Source organism: Schistocerca americana, chromosome X (assembly GCF_021461395.2).
Source record: "Schistocerca americana isolate TAMUIC-IGC-003095 chromosome X, iqSchAmer2.1, whole genome shotgun sequence".
Taxonomy (NCBI): domain Eukaryota; kingdom Metazoa; phylum Arthropoda; class Insecta; order Orthoptera; family Acrididae; genus Schistocerca; species Schistocerca americana.
The window spans coordinates 847,178,121-847,198,258 of record NC_060130.1 but is presented as its reverse complement, the minus strand read 5'-3'; the positions used below and the strand labels follow the sequence as shown (position 1 = coordinate 847,198,258).

Below are 20,138 nucleotides of genomic sequence, written 5' to 3'. Positions count from 1 at the left end.
AGTTTCATAGGGGATAATATGAAATGCAGACAGAAGGGGAACACAGATTCTGTTGAGGGGACCGGGGGGTGGGCGGTGGGGGGTGGGGGACAGGAAGTGCATCTGGCCGCTCTTTACCACTAACACTGCCAAATCCAGAATAAAAGTCCATGACAGGAAAGAGAAGACAGGAAGAAGAAATGCATTCAAACAATGCTGTTGCTGTGACCACCAAACGATACGAGCCAGAACCATACACAAAGAGAATGCCACATGGCAAGGCCAGCCTACAGAGAGGCACAACACAGTTATTGTCAGACAATATAGATGGTGTCCACAACACAGTGTGTGCTATGATTCCACCTTATGCCACCCAAACATTTCCCAGCTGCACATGCATCTGTCAAAAGCAGGTATAAGCAGATGCACAGGTCCATTCCGTAAGTTAGTTTGTCAGTATCAACCGTGCCTCAAAACAACGTCAGGCCTTATCTACACTGCTATCCAGAGGAGCCCAACTGGACATTATACTAGTTAAATTAGTCATCATTCACTCGATTCAGGACTAGACCAGTGCTAAAAGACTGATCAGTGCAACTGAACATTTAACTACATTGGCATGCATCAACTTCATACTCAAGTAATGTACAATTTATATTAATACATTATTGGAAATTGTTGCTAATCTGTATTCCAATCATTTATGCCATAGTGTGCCTAAACCTATTTGGATCTGTGACAAAGCCATATAGTTGCCACATGCAAGAACATTGCTGTGGTTAGGCTTTGCACCTACCCAGCCAGCAATCACCATTACATCCAAGGGAAGTAATTACGTAACCCATAGGGACCTGGCCCCACCCACGAACCATGGACCTTGCCATTGGTGGGGAGGCTTGCGTGCCTCAGCGATACAGATAGCCATACCGTAGGTCCAACCACAACGGATGGGTATCTGTTGAGAGGCCAGACAAATGTGTGGTTCCTGAAGAGGGGCACCAGCCTTTTCAGTAGTTGCAGGGGGCAACAGTCTGGATGATTGACTGATCTGGCCTTGTAACACTAACCAAAACAGCCTTGCTGTGCTGGTACTGTGAACAGCTGAAAGCAAGGGAAAACTACAGCCGTAATTTTACCCCAAGGGCATGCAGCTTTACTGTATGGTTAAATGATGATGGCATCCTCTTGGGTAAAACATTCCAGAGGTAAAATAGTTCCCCATTCGGATCTCCGGGCGGGGACTACTAAAGAGGATGTCGTTATCAGGAGAAAGAAAACTGGCGTTCTATGGGTCAGAGCATGGAATGTCGGATCCCTTAATCGGGCAGGTAGGTTAGAAAATTTAAAAAGGGAAATGGATAGGTTAAAGTTAGATATAGTGCGAATTAGTGAAGTTCGGTGGCAGGAGGAACACGACTTCTAGTCAGGTGACTACAGGGTTATAAACACAAAATCAAATAGGGTTAATGCAGGAGTAGGTTTAATAATGAATAGGAAAATAGGAATGCGGGTAAGCTACTACGAACAGCATAGTGAACGCATTATTGTGGCCAAGACAGATACGAAGCCCACGACCACCACAATAGTACAATTTTATATGCCTACTAGCTCAGCAGATGACGAAGAAATTGAAGAAATGTATGATGAAATAAAAGAAATTATTCAGATAGTGAAGGGAGACCAAAATTTAATAGTCATGGGTGACTGGAATTCATCAGTGGGAAAAGGGAGAGAAGGAACATAGTAGGTGAATACGGATTGGGGGTAAGAAACGAAAGAGGAAGCCACCTGGTAGAATTTTGCACAGAGCACAACCTAATCATAGCTAACACTTGGTTCAAGAATCATAAAAGAAGATTGTATACATGGAAGAAGCCTGGAGATACTGACAGGTTTCAGATAGATTATATAATGGTAAGACAGAGATTTAGGAACCAGGTTTTAAATTGTAAGACATTTCCAGGGGCAGATGTGGACTCTGACCACAATCTATTGGTTATGAACTGTAGATTAAAACTGAAGAAACTGCAAAAAGGTGGGATTTTAAGGAGATGGGACGTGGATAAACTGACTAAACCAGAGGTTCTACAGCGTTTCAGGGAGAGCATAAGGGAACAAGTGACAGAAATGGGGGAAAGAAATACAGTTGAGGAAGAATGGGTAGCTTTGAGGGATGAAGTGGTGAAGGCAGCAGAGGATCAAGTAGGTAAAAAGACGAGGACTAGTAGAAATCCTTGGGAAACAGAAGAGATACTAAATTTAATTGATGAAAGGAGAAAATACAAAAATGCAGTAAGTGAAGCAGGCAAAAAGGAATACAAATGTCTCAAAGATGAGATTGACAGGAAGTGCAAAATGGCTAAGCAGGGATGGCTAGAGGACAAATGTAAGGATGTAGAGGCTTATCACACTAGGGGTAAGATAGATACTGCCTACAGGAAAATTAAAGAGACCTTTGGAGAAAAGAGAACCACTTGTATGAATATAAAGAGCGCAGATGGAAACCCAGTTCTAAGCAAAGAAGGGAAAGCAGAAAGGTGGAAGGAGTATATAGAGGGTTTATACAAGGGCGATGTACTTGAAGACAATATTATGGAAATGGAAGAGGATGTAGATGAAGATGAAATGGGAGATATGATACTGCGTGAAGAGTTTGACAGAGCACTGAAAGACCTGAGTCGAAGCAAAGCTCCAGGAGTAGACAACATTCCATTAGAACTACTGAAAGCCTTGGGAGAGCCAGTCCTGACAAAACTCTACCATCTGGTGAGCAAGATGTATGAGACAGGCGAAATACCCTCTGACTTCAAGAAGAATATAATAATTACAATCCCAAAGAAAGCAGCTGTTGACAGATGTGAAAATTCCCGAACTATCAGTTTAATAAGTCACGGCTGCAAAATACTAACGCGAATTCTTTACAGACGAATGGAAAAACTAGTAGAAGCTGACCTTGGGGAAGATCAGTTTGGATTCCGTAGAAATATCGGAACACGTGAGGCAATACTGACCCTACAACTTATCTTAGAAGCTATATTAAGGAAAGGCAAACCTACATTCCTAGCATTTGTAGACTTAGAGAAAGCTTTTGACAATGTTGACTGGAATACTCTCTTTCAAATTCTGAAGGTGGCAGGGGTAAAATTCAGGGAGCGAAAAGCTATTTACAATTTGTACAGAAATCAGATGGCAGTTATAAGAGTCGAGGGCATGAAAGGGAAGCAGTGGTTGGGAAGTGAGTGAGACAGGGTTGTAGCCTCTCCCCAATGTTATTCAATCTCTATATTGAGCAAGTAGTGAAGGAAACAAAAAAAAAATCCATGGAGAAGAAATAAAAACTTTGAGGTTCGAGGATGAGATTGTAATCAAAGGACTTGGAAGAGCAGTTGAACGGAATGGATAGTGTCTTGAAAGGAGGATATAAGATGAACATCAACAAAAGCAAAACAAGCATAATGGAATGTAGTTGAATTAAATCGGGTGATGCTGAGGGAATTAGATTATGAAATGAGAGACATAAAGTAGTAAAGGAGTTTTGTTATTTGGGGAGCAAAATAACTAATGATGGTCGAAGTAGAGAGGATATAAAATGTAGACTGGCAATGGCAAGGAAAGCGTTTCTGAAGAAGAGAAGTTTGTTAACATCGAGTATTGGTTTAAGTGTCAGGAAGTCGTTTCTGAAAGTATTTGTATGGAGTGTAGCCATGTATGGAAGTGAAACATGGACGATAAATAGTTTGGACAAGAAGAGAATAGAAGCTTTTGAAATCTGGTGCTACAGAAGAATGCTGAAGATTAGATGGGTAGATCATATAACTAATGAGGAAGTATTGAATAGGATTGGGGAGAAGAGAAGTTCGTGGCACAACTTGAATAGAAGAAGGGATCGGTTGGTAGGACATGTTCTGAGGCATCAAGGGATCACCAATTTAGTATTGGAGGGCAGTGTGGAGGGTAAAAATCGTAGAGGGAGACCAAGAGATGAATACACTAAGCAGTCATAAGGATGTAGCTTGCAGTAGGTACTGGGAGATGAAGAAGCTTGCACAGGATAGAGTAGCATGGAGAGCTGCATCAAACCAGTCTCAGAACTGAAGACCACCACAACAACAACAACAACAGCAACAACAACAGAGGGACCTGATTATCCACACATGTGTAAGTTGGCTATGATCTGTCAGCCACCAGACAGTATCCCATGTGCCAACAGAGGTCACTGGCCCCATATACCTATTCTCCTCCATGAGCCAAGTGACTGAAAATATTGCCTACAGTATCCTGGGATCCAGGCTGTATTTAGGCTGGTGCTCGAGTCAGGAAGAGCAGTCCACTTAGAGTGGGCTTCCTGGACCAAACACTGAGTGCAGTAGCATTCTATCAATCAGGAACTCACTTTCGAGCCATTACAATAATGACAGTCCATTTCACGTCAGTGATCAGTTAGTGGACTGTGTTTGGTTGATGATACTGGGACTTCGAAATGGAATTGTCCTCCTGAGACTTTAACTCGTACTGTGTCAAAACTTGTAAAATTTGGCTGTCACAGTGCAAAGTGTATTTACTAGTTAGTAATATTGCTAGCAGTGTTTTTCTTCCTAAAGGCCTTCAGCCTTTAGACACTACAAATGTTTATTTGTTCTTCCAAGAAATGATGTCTTTGTCAAGTGAGTAATTCTTATAATGTACTAAAACACATGTCAGACAAGATATATTCTCTCTTATTAAATAGACTTTGTTCTACCATATATACATGAAAATTTCTTGCCTGCCAAACCAGATGGACACAAAAAAAGTCACCTCCATAACTGCAAGGAGTTCTCTTCCTGAAATTTGACATGAATTACATTTGGTGAATACAACAGCTGTAATTGTCTTTAAAAGGAACCACCTGAAGGGCATCCAAAAACTGCAAACCAGAGAAGGAAACATCAATGAAGTGTGCTATATGGTACTGGATAGTCAGTCATTAAAAGAAATGTAAAAACTAATCTTTCAACAACATCCGGATTGTTTAAAGAAGAATCCCACTCATTTGTGCATGTGCTGCTCCAGCACTTCATGCCTGAAGCAAAATGAAATCATAGCAGAAAGTGTAATCTTGTGGCCCTGCACCAAAAAAGACAAAGTCAAAAGGGGTTGTTCTATCCTACTGATTACCTTGAAAGGGAAAAAACAATTACTTGTGATTAATGTGGACATCTTCTGGACCAACTGCATTAAAATTACGGGTATCAGAAAGGTTTAAAATGTGTTTCTTGTAAATAAAATCATAGAAGTCTTCTCTGTCTTAGCAGCTGCAGTTTCTCACAAACTTACTGAATCCATTTTTTGATACAATGGAGTATGCAAGCCACTTTATAAGCATTTTCTTCCCATTGAGGTGGGAAGTTTACAATGGGACAGAAGCTCTAGGTTTGAACAAGTAGAAGGTGGTTCTGAGGACATTATGAAGTCCATACGATAATGTAGTGCATGCTAATATGACGACACTCAACACGGAACCAGATGTAGTGAGTTCGAATTTCAGTGCAAGAAGAATTTTTTATGACCTGCATATGGTCAGCATAAAGAGAGGACAGGTGGTAGTGTGAAGTTCCTGGTCACCAGAGTATATGTCAATGTCCTGGATTAAATGTCAAGCTCCTCTGCAGTATCTCAAGAAGTGAAAACATGTGACACTGCTGATGTAACACACACATAATATGGTGTCTTCATGATCAGCAGCCCCATTTGTCCTATTCAAGACAAATGCGAGAACCATGTTTCATCTTTTCACTTTGCTTTCCTTCTACACTCACCCTTATGATGCAAAACACAAAATGGCACACAAACTCCACTGTGAATTTGCCCTTAAAAGTAATTAGAGATTTCTATGTTATTGTCAAATCTCTTTTATGACTGTGGGACTGAGATTAAGGTAAACTTGAGTACTTTAATTGTTAGAGAAGGTTTTGTAGAAAGGCTAAATCAATTATTTGAAATGTTTAAAAATGGTGATATATGCTGCGTCTTCATGCCATGACTCGAGCACAGATAGTTATATGTGATGCAGAATAAAGTCACAAGTTTACACAAGTAGAAAGGACATTTTACACATGTAGATTATTTAAAAAATATTAATTGGGCCAACGATTTCACATTGCAGAATGTTCAAAATGTGCTTTCTGTAATAGAAGCACATGTCTTCTCCATGTCAGCAGCACATTTAACGTTCACTATTTCACATTCTATATATTACACAATTTTTTTCTACCAGCCAAAATATAGGATGAGTTGCAGGAAATTATCATGTTAAGATGGACTCATCAAATAATCCTTTCTTCACTTAAATTATTGCTAATGTTCTGGTCAACAGTATGGTATGAATTCTGTTGGGACCAAATGGGCTCTCGTACACCTCTCAAAGAGCTGTACATTGCAAGGATTCTCTCTTTGTTGACATGATCTTCTTACTCATTTCGGAGGGACCCGGCGTTCAACCAGACTTTTCCCACAACATGACTACTATTATGTAGTAACAGGTGCAGGTAGTTTCACAAACAAGGGTTTATTGTTCCAATTACAAATTAGTTTAACTTCAGATCGACAATAACTTGTTACAACCAATAATAAGAACAGAGTATAATTATGCTCCTGAGTCAATTTTGGGTCTGTGTTATCTCTAGGTCTCCATAGTTACCAAGTCTCATGAATTTAGAACTTTGCCATGGCTGGAGCTCCATGGCATGCCACACTACTCTGCAGACTCTGAGCCCCTGAATGCTCTGGTGTCACCAGCAGGCATCTGATGCCGCCCCCCCCCCCCCTCCCCCAAACATTTCCAACATACACAACCACACCAATCCAAACAGCCTAATTTTCTCTTACGTATAACTATTATTACTTAAACCTAGTCATTTGCAATTCAGTTCTCAGCCTTATACATATTTCTATAAGCATAAACACGCAATTTCGCAATCTCAGTTCAGCAGTAAGAGTGCACATCACCAACTCCCAATTACCACTATGCATATTTGCACCCATATAATGTGCTTTAAAATCTGTGTACCATTGTTGTCTGAATGCAGCATCCAAACAGTTTTGTAAGGGTGAAACATTATGCATAGTTTCCTCAATCAGTACAAGCTTGACACACATGTAACAGATTCTCTACAAAAACACTCTCACCTGTTTTGCATGCATCTTCACTTGTTTCTGTATCACTTTCTGTATCAACTGGTGTTGGAGGGTCTGCTAATTTCAGGTCATATCTGCCTTCTTTTCCCATACGATAAGAATTAGTAGACCCATTATCCCATTGAACTCTAATCCACCCATCTTCCCCAAGTTCTCCTATCACTCGGCCTTCACCTGGAGGAGGACCATCCTGTAGAATAATTAAACAATAAACACTTTAATAAACACTCTGCAACACTGGTGAATATTAAAAACCCATTGCTGACACTGATATATGAGGAAATGACAATTCCTCATAATTTAATGATCATTTACATAGTATTTTAATGTAACTTTCTAGGATTTAATAAACTCTTTTGATGGATATCAGTCTAAAAAAATACAAATTTATCTCAGACTTTCTACAAAAACATCTGTATGCACTCAGAATGAATATAATTGAACACTGTAATTTTTTACAGCAGTCATAATGCACTCTATACATCAATCTTCCAACAATGACATCCTGCAAATAAAATATATCTTCACTAGTGCCATTCAGTAGACAATTCTCCTAAACTTTCCAGTTTTATCAGCATGCATTAATCTATAAATAAATAAACTAATTATGCAGTGACTAAAGGTCATTTATTCCTCAAATGCATAACAAACACACATAACACATACAATTTTATTTTCAGTCAGTTTTCTTGCTGGTAATAGGTATCTATCTCAATCTTAAGAAGAAGTGGACATGCTGATGGCACTAGGATGGAGGTCAACTGGGCCAAGGCGATGATATGACAAGAAATGTACAAATATTTGGTATAAAAGTATAGAATACAAAGCCTTGAAGGTAGACAGAGCCACATCCAGATAGTTTGCAAAGAAAAAGCGATGTCTGTGAAAGCCAAGAATTCAGATTTATGTCCCACTCTAAAACACTGTTTACTGCGTCTTGAAATTCCTGAACAGTGCACACAGTGACACTCCAGGACCTAGAAAGGTGACTTATTAATTTCAAGAGCGAATGTGAGCTAGTGTGCCAAGTTGGTCATACTCTGTATGACAACTCTCGTCGTACGAGCTGTCATTTGACAGAAGTGGGGGCGGTAGCGAGTCACGTGGTGGACAAGCATGGCCGCCTACTGTGGCAATAGCTTTGTTCGTCTGCTAGATGTTGGCATCCTTTAAGTTCTGCTATTGGAGCAGCCGCCATGTATGACAAATTCTGATGTATAGCAGATGACAAAACTCACTTTGAAAGCAAGTGGTCACTTTTCACAATGCTGGAAAACCACTGGGGAGAAAAATGGTGGAAAGGGCTGCCATGACAGACTAGAGAAACTTGTTAAATTCTGAAAACCTGATATATTCTAATAAAATGTAAACCCAGTAAGATACTGGAAAGCCAGTACCACAGAAAAAAGGGAAAATTATGGAGAGTATGAGGGTAGAAGTGCGCCCTCAGTGCAATGAATGGTTTTCAAGTTATTCTATGTTAAACAACTTATAAACTGTACGAACTTTAAAAAATTGTAAGTCGGTGACAACTACACCAATTTTCATAAATGAAGTGCCAATGGATAGGTCTTATAGAGATCTATCAGAGAATTAAACCAACATTGTGATAAACATTAAAAATTTTTACCTGTAGGCCATAATGTGTATCCTGTTCTGAAAAATCAGCAAATTTAGCCAAAAGATTAATTTATATCATACAAGTAGCAGCAGCACTATAGAATAATAATAGTTAGAAAAGTAGAAATAGGTTCTTGATTAGTTGTTTATATTCACTAACAATATTATCACCAAAAGTAATGTTTTCATGTTAAAGCATAATTTACGTGAAAACCAATGAGCGTACTAAAACTCTAATTTTGGCATTGAAAAGCTGATAAAATTTGGAAGTGATTTCATATATAATACTTGTATATATCAACAAATTTATATGTTTACATGCTCAGAAAGCAAATATACTTGATTTGGCTCATGTGACCTATGAGAGAATATGAATACCCGGCCGCCATCTTGGCTTGAGCAGGCTGATTGAGGCAGTATTCACAAGCAGTCTCTGTGTCAGTTTGAAGGGCAGTGAGTCGGTCGCTTTGTGAAAGAATTGAGCTTTTTCTAAGAGTCTAGTTGTGGACTTAGAAAATTTTTGTGTGTGTTGCCAGTGAACACTTGGAAATATTGTTGAATTTTGGACTTAGAAAATTTTCACACAGTTGCTAGTGAACATTTAGTAATATTTTCGAGCTAGGGACTTAAGAGTATTTTTCTGTCAACTCTGAAATTTTACCAGAGATTTAGAGTGTGGATTCGGACTTGTGATTTTTACCAGTTAGTATCTGAGACCTTTAACTTGACTCTGAAGCAAGGTGGACTTAGGATTTTTCGAGGTTTTGGAGTGAGTGAGGACCTAGCTGAGATACTGCCTGGTTATTTACATTCTTGCTTAGGATACACAGCCATCCTTGGAAGTTTATTAAACATGTTGCTATGGGTCACAAGGAAAATAAATCTAAAAAGTTTGTGAAACTCAAACCTCTGTGAGTTGTGAACTTAATTACACAAATCCCAGCCTTCATTTTTGAATGGAAATTGCAATTTTCTACTGAATAATTTGGGAAAATGTGATGAGTGAATGGTTACTCCCTAGAAGTTAATGCAATCACACTTCAGAAAAATCCAAATTTTCACTGTGGTCGTGATCGTGTGTTACTAATTAAAATTTGAATAAATAATTTGCACAACAGTGTTGGGGCTCAGAGCTGTTTCAGTGAGCTATTGGACACTGACATTCAAACGACATTTTTTCAGTACAGTACTTCAATTTTATGTTTACATTTTCAAGGATTTAGTGGACAGTCAGAACACTCCAATGTAGAAAGAAAGATTAACTCTGGAAATGAAGTCATTCCCAGTAGTAGTCTTTGTTCTGGGAATATTCAACCACCAATGTGAGTAGGAGAGTATCTGCAGGGCTTGAAAAGCAAGAGCAAGATACTGACAGAACTGAAGCTGTGGATGTAGGACTAGTAAGCTCAGTGAGCAAGATCACTTCACACAACAAGTAAGAACCCAGGTCCAGTTACATTCTGGCATGCAGTTTTATTCTGCTGTCACACAATTTGTTAAAGTACATCCTCAAATTATTGACAGTGATCAAGAAACATGAGTCCAAGACAACCCACATTAGACTTTTCTCACATGAATTTGATTGCTGACTCCTTGGGTTATCTGACAATGTGTCTGAAAAGCCATCTGTGCTCCACGCCGAACAGCAGACCAGCAATATCAATTGATTTTACTCATGTCACGAATTACAACCAACTGAAGGTTGGCTTCACCAGCGGAAAAATCATCATGGTGTTTGGCAAGTGGCTATTTCAGGTGAAAGCTTTTGCTGATGATGTTGCAGGTAGGGAGTTAACTTTAAAAAAAAGGGTCAGAAAAGAAACTGGTACCTGACTACAACAATGATGAGACTGGGCTAAACTATAAAAAGCTCCCTCAAAAAAGCCTTGCCTCAAAGAGTGAAACAGCAACAGGCATGGCACTAGCAAAGGACAATCTGACCACTGGAACATGCAGGAATGCAAGTGGTGACCATAAACCAATGTTTGTAATTAGCAAATCTAAGAAACCAAGAGCCTTCATAAACATACATTTTCAGCAGTTAAAGGTTTATTACAAAGCTCAAGCAAGTGCTTGGATGAATGGTCATTTCTTTAACGAATGGTTTTGATGCATTTGTTCTGACTGTTAAAAAATACTCGAAATCCAAGAACCTACCAACCTGTGAACTTATATTGCTACACAACAGCCAAGCCTACCCCACTAAGTCTGAACTTCAAGAAGGTGACATAAAACTATGTTTTTGCTGCCACTACCCCCCCTCCCCGCCATCCCCCCATCCAAACCACCACACCACACCAGACTTCAATAACCTAACCAATGGGTCAGGGTGTTACTGACTGGATAAAAGGACATTATAGAAGGATGTATGTCAACACTTTGTTATGGTAAACATAGGAGGGTGTGATGCTTTTTAAGCAATGAAAAGGTTCACCATAAAAGATGCAATTTACACAGTTGCTCAAGCCTGGGAAGAATTTAAGAACACCACTCCACAAAAATCATGGAATAAGGTTTCTTCTAGCCTAAACCAAGAACAAGAACTTCCAGAAACTAATGAGTCAGACATTGCAGATTTGGTCACTGCTTTGCAAACTCTTCGGAATGATATCCGGCCTGCGGGTGTAGAAGAACGGCTAACAGAAGTTGGTGTTGATGCTGTTACCAAAGAAGAACTTGAAGATGATTGTTTTGTTGGTCTTGTTTTGTAACAGTATACTTTTGAGTGAGAAGAGTTAGATGATGAGGAAAAGAAAGAAAACAAAAAGATCAGGCACTCTGCAACAAAGGATGTGTTCAAGTCTGCTCTCAAATATGTGGAACAACAGGCAACCACTACAGCTATGAGCATATTGTGGGCAAGGAAGAGGCATGATGCAGCAGAAAAGTCACAGTTTAAGAAAGTAAAACAGAAAATATTTTACACTTTTTAAAATATATTTTCAGGGTTTAAAATGTTCTCTTTCCTTTCTCTTTATTACATATGTAATTTTTTGCTTCTTTTTCATTTTTTACATCATTCTGAGCTCAGTAAATAACTTGTTTCATTCTCCACCAATTATCTGAGGTTTTTATCATTTTGACCATCCCCTGGTCCCAGAAGTAGTGGTTAATGGAGATAACATCAACGATTCTTGAAAAAAAGGGTATGAATTTTATTCCAGTATTTCTCTTTTTTTAATTTTTATCCAAGCGATGATATTTCAGTAAAATAACATAAAAGAATGCAGAAACCAATGACAGACAATGTAGAGTTCTGAGATGGGGTGATACAAACAATGTGATAGGGACAAACATGCTTCCCACAAGCAGGCAGAGATACATTTGAAGCAGCTATAGAGATACTCATAGTAACAAGTATACTGTGTAACAGTCACAGTTTGGCTGAAAAATTATATTTTAAAAGTAACTATAAGCACACAAGACCAAAAATTAGTCACTTTCAAGAGCATCTGCAATTCCCCCCCCCCCCCCCCCCCCCCCCCCCAGGTATGTCAAGTCCAACTGAAGCTACACACTGATGAGTAGATCCTGTAGATTTACCAAATTACAGAGATGCCAATTGTTATGTTACACACACTGTTCCAAACAGTGCCAGAGTTTTCTACGAGATTAAGACCGGGTGACTCGGCAGTCAAGTTGCAATAGGGTGCCCAAGCATTCGTCAGACTGAGAATGGGTCCATACAATCCTGTGTATGTGTCTGCTGTCATATTGGACAATGGGAGCCCCCACAACATTCTCAGGATGAAGATGTAGAAGAGGAGATGCTGAAACGAACACCCTGGCTCATGTTCATGGTAATCTGAATGAGCCGACCCTAGTCGCAGAACAAAAAATGCCCCCCAAAACATCACAGAACCATCTCTGACCTGAACTACAGGGTGTCCGAAAAGTCTTTCTCTGATTACATAAATTGATAACTCAGGCTAGAAGCAAGATACAAATATGAAACTTGTGTCAAATTGTTTACAACTATCAAAGTTTTTTTTCTGTTTTAGGTTCGCAGTACGTACGTAGTGGATGAGGTGCAGTGCCCAAGAAGCCATGTTAACTAATCAGGAGAAGGCACAGTGTGTCCTGTGGTACCATGAGACACAATCACCAACCACAGTGCAGAGACAATTCCAGACAACATTTGGAAGGAATCCACCTGATGTCAAGAGCATTAAAGCCTGGTATGAGAAGTTCAAGAACACAGAATCGGTTGCTGACCTTCCGAGGTCTGGTCGACCAAGAACCTCAGCAGACAGGGTGGAAGCTGTAAGGCAGTCTTTTCTGCGAAGTCCGAAGAAATCTGTGCGCAGATCCTCACGTGAATTACAGATGCCAAAAAGCTCTCTCCATAACATTTTACACAAACGTTTATTGTTTTGTGCATACGAAGTGCAAATTGTTCACGCCTTGTTGCCCAATGACAGTACACATTGATATGACTTTGCGGTCGAAATGCTATCACGTATTGAGGACAATGATGGTTATCTCAGACGAATAGCCTTTTCCGACAAAGCGACCTTTTTTGTCAGTGGAGTAGTGAATCACCATAATGTGCACATTTGGGGTTCACAACACCCTGGCGAGGTCATGGAGTGCACCAGAGGCAGTCCAAAGGTGAATGTTTGGTGCGCGCTATTGCACGATTGAATTATCGGGTCATTCTCCTTCGCTGAGGCTACCATCACATCTGCTGTGTATCTGGACATGTTGCAGCTGTATGCTGTTCTTCAGCTGCTTCAGTATCACCCCGATGTCTTGTTTCAGCAAGACGGTGCACCGCCTCATTGGGGTTTGGACGTCCGTGGCTATCTCTATATGACCTTTCCTGGGCGATGGATTGTTCGTGATGGGCAGACAGTTTGGCCTCCACGCTCTCCTGACATAACCCCATTAGACTTCTTTTTATGGGGTTATGTCAAGGACGAGGTCTACCGAACACGTGTACCAGATCTTGAAACCCTGCGGCAACGGATGACCACAGTCGTTGAATCGATCCCTCTAGTCATGTTGGCTAATGTGTGGACAGAAATTGAATATCACCTAGATGTGCTACATGCTACCAAGGGTGCTCATGTGGAAGTTTACTGATGTGTGAAAAAAACTTTGATAGTTTGTAAACAATTAGACATCAGTTTCATATTTGTATCTTACTTCTAGCCTGAGTTATCAATTTATGTAATAAGGGAAAGACTTTTCGGACACCCCGTATATCCCAACTCGCTGCTAGTTAAAATGCCTCATTGTGCACTCAGTGCCTCACATGATTTGAAAAGAATCAAAATTGTGAGCTGATGGACCATACTGCTTGCCTAGAGTCAGCTGCTGGTCAGTTTCAGGGTTGTTTGGCCCATTGTGGACATGCAGCATTATCTGACAATGAGAGCAATGGTCTTTTGTGAGATACCCAACTCCCAATGTTCATCACATGTGGCTCCTTTTGCAAATTTCACTCAGCAGCTCATTGAAATGGGTCTTCTGTCACTGACAGCGGCAGTTGTTGTCTACGTTCTTGTTGGTAAGGATCCCCTTCAGACAAGTGTTCCTAAATCACGTTATTTGGCTGCATGTGGGACATTATTTCTTATAGAAATGTTTGGCAGTCAGCATTCGCACACCAACAAATCAGGCAACTTCATTCAAGTATGGTCACAGTCAAGCTCAAACACGATAGCTCCTTCCTATCATTCTGTCACGTCCTCACATCCACCCAACTTACTGTGCCGGTTCCGTACAACCAACCAGCACTTATGTATCACTTCACTACCATGACTTACGTCAGCCGTTAAAGGTCACATGACCACATCGTACCAGCTCTACGCCATCAACAGTGCTCCAAAGAGACTAGTGTGCTCTTTTAAGGAAGTGACTAATATTTTGTCCAGTGGTATAAAAAAAAACCTCTATATGATAAAATCTACTGATTATGAGATATTTAAGCTGTGAAGGTGGAATAGAACAGTTAATGATGGAATAGAACCAAAGCTGTGATACAGTTAAAGCTTAGTTACCAAAAGAGAAAAAGTTACTAAAAGAGAAAAACATTCAGTAAGTCAATATTAAAGACAAGGAAGAAATATGAAATAAACAGGTAGAGTCAAACTATAACAAGTTTGGGAGGAGGTGATAAATACAATATCCATGCCAACAGATCACTATTCATTTCAGAAGAGAGATAAACATGTGGAAGTAAACAGTAGCCAATGGGGACAGTCTTTACCAAAGACAACTATGGCAAACATTAACAAAATCTTGTGAAAGACAACTGGAAGAGGTTCTGAATTGCCAATCTAAAAACAGAAGTACACAGAATACTGAAACTAAGTATGTACTAATATGGGTTTCAATCATAGTTTCAGTGCAACACACATCATCTGTGTAATGACATGACTCAGTGCACAGTAAAAAGCATAATTCTGCTTATAGGCAGACTTTGTGTGCATCATGATTGGGTGGGACAACTGGAGAGAATGAGAAAATTGACACCATCAGGATACAGGAATATGTTCATAGAATGAGTACGCAATGAGACACACCTATCAGTCCCAACAGTGAGCTTCACTGAATCACAGTGTTTCACCTGTATATGCTGTAACACAATTATTGTTGGATACTTTAAAAAAAAGAAGTGTCATGGTGCAATAAAAATACTGGCCTTTCAACTACTATTGCTGGCAGCATTCATCAGGGTGAATACTTGTGATTTACATTTTATTGTTTTATGTACAGGATGTAACAGAATATGTTTTAAAAATTAGAGTGATTGTAGATGATAAAATTTGGAACATTTTGGTATGAGGAACCTACATCTGGAAATGTGAAATAAAGTTTCTACAGCCACTACTCTAAAGTTGAAGCCACTGATTCAGTTTACAGTATTTGATTGTAGTCTACCATTTTGCCAATAAAAGTTTTCCAAACTAAAGTATTCTGGTGTTTCATTTCACCTGCCAAGTGCTGTAGAGACTTTATTTCACATTTATGCTACAGCTGGTCTGAATTTCATCCCCTGCAATCCCGCAATTTTTTGAAACATTATTATGTTTAACCATGTGCTCTATTGGATCTCTATCACTCTAGCTGAAAATGACTGGGCACTCTGTGATACAGTGTGCATTGAAATGGGTCTTCTGTCACTGACAGTAGCAGTTGTTGTCTACGTTCTTGTTGGTAAGGATCAGTGGCCAGGGTTATTGCTAATAATATTTCAGTCAAATGGAAGCTGAACACCCACCACAATAAGTGTATGGAATGGCTCCATTCAAAAGTAATCATGAGAAGTGTTAACACATTTTTCCCACTAGGACATGAGACAATCAATTTCTGTTTTATAGACACGGTCGACTGCTGACAGATCCACAACCACACCAACTCTTTCACCTCCTTATCTGACTGAAATCAACTTCCATGTGTGTCTTTCTCAGGTCAGCAAATATTTTAAAATCACATGTTGAAATATCTATGCCATACAAAGAATGTTGCCGTGTTTCCCAACCCAATTGCTGAAGTGTAGCCTTCATCTGATTGGCAGCATGGGAGTGGGTGTCATTGTTCAACAGTATAATTCCAACCCACAGCATTCTGACATTCCACATCTCCCCCACCAAAGAATTCCAATGCTGTTCACACAAGTTCCAGTAAAGGGTGCCCTATTTCGACTGCAGGCGTCCTCTGCTTTTCGAGTTCCTTGAGTGTGGAACAACAAACAATGCACAGTGCTTTGCAGAAACTGCGCTGCTCCATTAAGTCAAAATGCCAATTAATTCTGTCAGATGGAGTTACCCCATTGCATGATAATGCCTGCCCCCACACTGACAATCAGACAAAGGCTATGCTTCAGCAATTTGATTCAGAAACACTGCAACGTCCTCTGTACAGCCTGGATGTTTCACCATGTGAGTTTCACATCCTTGGCGACAGGATAAAGACATGCGTGGACATCAGTTTCAATCGGATGAGGAAGAGCTAGAGTGGGTGCAGTTGTGGATCTGTCAGCAGTTGACCACATTTTACAAAAGAGGAATTGATCGTCTCATGTCCCAGTGGAATAAATGTCTTAATGCATACAGTGATTACTTTTGAATGGAACCATTCCATGGTCCCGTTGTGGTGGGTGTTCAGTTTTCATTTGACGGCACCTTGTTATAGAGTATAAAAACTTATGTATACAAAATTTTAGAGTGTTTAGAGGAGATGAAAAAAAAAAACACTTTTTTATGTGAAAAAATGTCTAAGGAGCATCATTTCCCCACTAGAGGTCCACGAAGGTTTCAACACTAGTGACGTTCATAGACAGTATCCAAACTTCCATGTGATCAATACTGTTTTAGAGATTTGACCTTGTGTGTGTGTGTGTGTGTGTGTGTGTGTGTGTGTGTGTGTGTGTGTGTGCGCATGTGTGTGTGTGTGTGTGCGCGCGCGCGCACGCACCCACTCACGCGCACACGCACACACACACGAGCGCGTGCACACACACACACACACACACACACACACACACACACACACACTCTCTCTCTCTCTCTCTCTCTCTCTCTCTCTCTCCAGACGAGCTATGTGCCAGTTTGGCCAAAGCTGCAACAATTATTCATGATCACATGGCTGTTTAGAGTATGTTTGGTAATCATTAGCATGCAGATGCCAATTGTGCATTAATGTAAGCAGATGACATTTTCAGCAACATCCCTAAAACAACAGTCATCATGTGGCAGTTTGAACAAAATCTCTGAACATCACTAGCATCAAAACCTTCATGCACCTCCAGCATCAAAATTGTGCACCTGTGGCATTTTTGTCTCCTGCAAACGCACTAAAATTTTGTATACAAAGTTCTTTTACACCCATTATACTAGCTGGTGGTGGCTGAGATTTGTCAGCGCTTCCTCTCTGAATTTTCTCTAAGTGGTAAGTAGCTAAAATGTATGGACTTTCCACACTTTCCTCCATGTTCTGCCATCATCAGTTTAGTATGCTCAACAAGCTGTATTATATTGCTTGTGCTCTGCAACGCATGTGTTGATATGGTGTCCCATCTTGTCACTACAGACCAATCTACAATCACAGGTAAGCCTGTGGACTCCTGGTGTGTGAAGCCTATTTATGCAGTCTTCAGTGGAACCCATGAAGTCTCTTATTTATTTGTTCCTACAGAATATTATTTATTTCCTCTTGGTGTATAAATCTTGTCCATCTTGTCACTAATGCCTGATACATATAGTACCTGGGCAATTTGCCTCAGCTGTTTTTCCTGGGTCCTCTTGACCTTGTCCCTTGTTGCCATAACCACAAACCATAAGTAGTCACCCTGATAAAGGCTGTCAGCAATTGTAGCTGAAATGTCAGGAGTTTATCACATCTTGATGTGGTCACACATCCAGAAGGATTTTACTGAAATGAGCTCTGGCTGTAAAAGCCTACATACACATATTGTTGAAGATGTACAATTGTATGAACATTTAATTATTAACAGTTATACCTGGTCACCCCATTTCCAATCAACTCCTCTAACCACTCTGGTTCCAACTTTCATCATACTAGCTAATTCTGGCCCACTAAGGACCACAGATGGAGCAGATGACTTCTGCACATCATCTTCAAAAACAGCACAAACATCTCTCCCTCTTTCTTCTGTGTAACTTTTGAGAACTTCTGGGCCTATAAAGGAAAACAATATGCACTTAAGACTACAAAAAGAATTAACACCATGTTTTTCCCTTTTTGTATTTTAAATGATTTAAGTTTCTAGGGCACTGACAGCATAGGTCATACATAATAACGACAACAAGTACTACTTCATTAATCATTTGTCAGTTTATAATAAATGAATATACTGGCTATCCCTCTTAAGAGTTGTCAGGCATGCTTTCTCTGGTGTTTAGGCAGATATTTGCAATTCCATTTTTGCGACATTTAGCTGGTGTCATCCCAGACAAATTCTGCTTATCACCTCCTCCTCCTGATGCCCAGTATCAATGGAAAGTGTTGGTTTGTTCCCTTAACAAACAAAATTATTCTTAAAGTGGATTTTTTTGTGCCCTTTTGATAGAGCTGTTCCAAATTAGTGAAGTGCAATATTTGTTTTATGGATATGTACTGACAGGGACAGGGTGGCACTGTTGCTGTTGGAGTACTGGTTACTTTTTGTTTCACTGTCCTTGTGAATATATATACATAAAACAAATATCACATTAGACTAATATGGGACCACTTTATCAAATGAGCTAATAAAATTCAGCTTTAAAAATAGTTTTGTTCATAATGGGAAGCAAACCCACACTTTCCTTCAACAATGGGTGTCGAATGAAAGATGTGATGAACGATATTTGTTTGGGCAGACTCCAGCTACACACTGCAAAAACTAAACTGAAAATATCGACAAAACACCGGAAAAAAAGATGCCTGAAACTCTTAGGAGGGATATCCCGTATGTATTTAGATACATTTTACAACATACAGTGATATAGTTAGCCATGTTTACTTAGTAGTTTGCTTTATGAGAGGCTTGGTTTGAACACACAAAACATTTCAGCTTATCAACTATAACTTATTTTAGACTATCTATTTAAGAAGTGAATAAAAAAAAAAACTTAATTTTCAAGTACCCTCTGCCACACACTGCAAGGTGGCTTGTGGTGTATAGACGTAGAGGTAGAATTTTAAGTGATTGTATTAACTAACATACATATCTGAAGCCAATATAAAAATTTTCTTTATTCCTACTCATCTGATGCATAATGTGGATTGGCAATCAATATTCTTTTTAGGTTGGCTTTAAATTTTGCAGTAGGGAGACATGTGAATGAACTTGGCAACACATTGGTGGGCAAGCCTCACTTCTGCATGCAGTGAGTTTCTTTCAATCAGTGCAATTCTGTGGTTTATGAGAAGAACTGCTATTTTTTCCTACTATTGCGGTTGTGTACATCAAAGTTCACATTTTGTTTAAGTGTTTGTGTCACCATGATCGATTTAAAGATACACATTATTTGTAATGGTTAATATTCCAGCTTTAGGAAATACATCACGACATGAGTCTCTTGATTTTATGCCACAAATTATTCTAACAGCTTTCTTCTGCAACTTTAATAGCATGTAAAGGTTTGCTTGTGTTATGGAGCCCATAGTTTATACTGGAGGAGGAGATTAGCATTTTATGTCCTGTCGACAATGAGGTCATTAGAGGTGGAGCAGAAGCTCGGATTACGGAAGGATGGGAAGGAAATCAGCAGTGCAGTTTCAAAGGAACCATCCCAGCATTTGCCTGAAGTGATTTAGGGAAATTACAAGAAACCTAAATGTGGATGGCCTGATGCGGGTTTCAACCATCATCCTCCTGAATGAGAGTCCAGTATGCTAGCCACTGTGCCACC

The 20,138-nt window shown here is 39.7% G+C and overlaps 1 protein-coding gene across 1 annotated transcript in view; it reads right to left on the bottom strand.

Annotated features, from left to right (window-relative positions):
- Positions 1 to 20,138, bottom strand: part of LOC124556600 (E3 ubiquitin-protein ligase HERC2) — an 832,907-nt gene that overhangs the window by 449,070 nt on the left and 363,699 nt on the right. Inside the window, exons 35-36 of the mRNA XM_047130567.1 lie at positions 18,245 to 18,423; positions 7,147 to 7,345 (exon numbers count right to left, since the gene is read on the bottom strand). Coding sequence (XP_046986523.1) covers positions 7,147 to 7,345; positions 18,245 to 18,423 — 378 coding nt within the window. The remainder of the gene's footprint in view (positions 1 to 7,146; positions 7,346 to 18,244; positions 18,424 to 20,138) is intronic.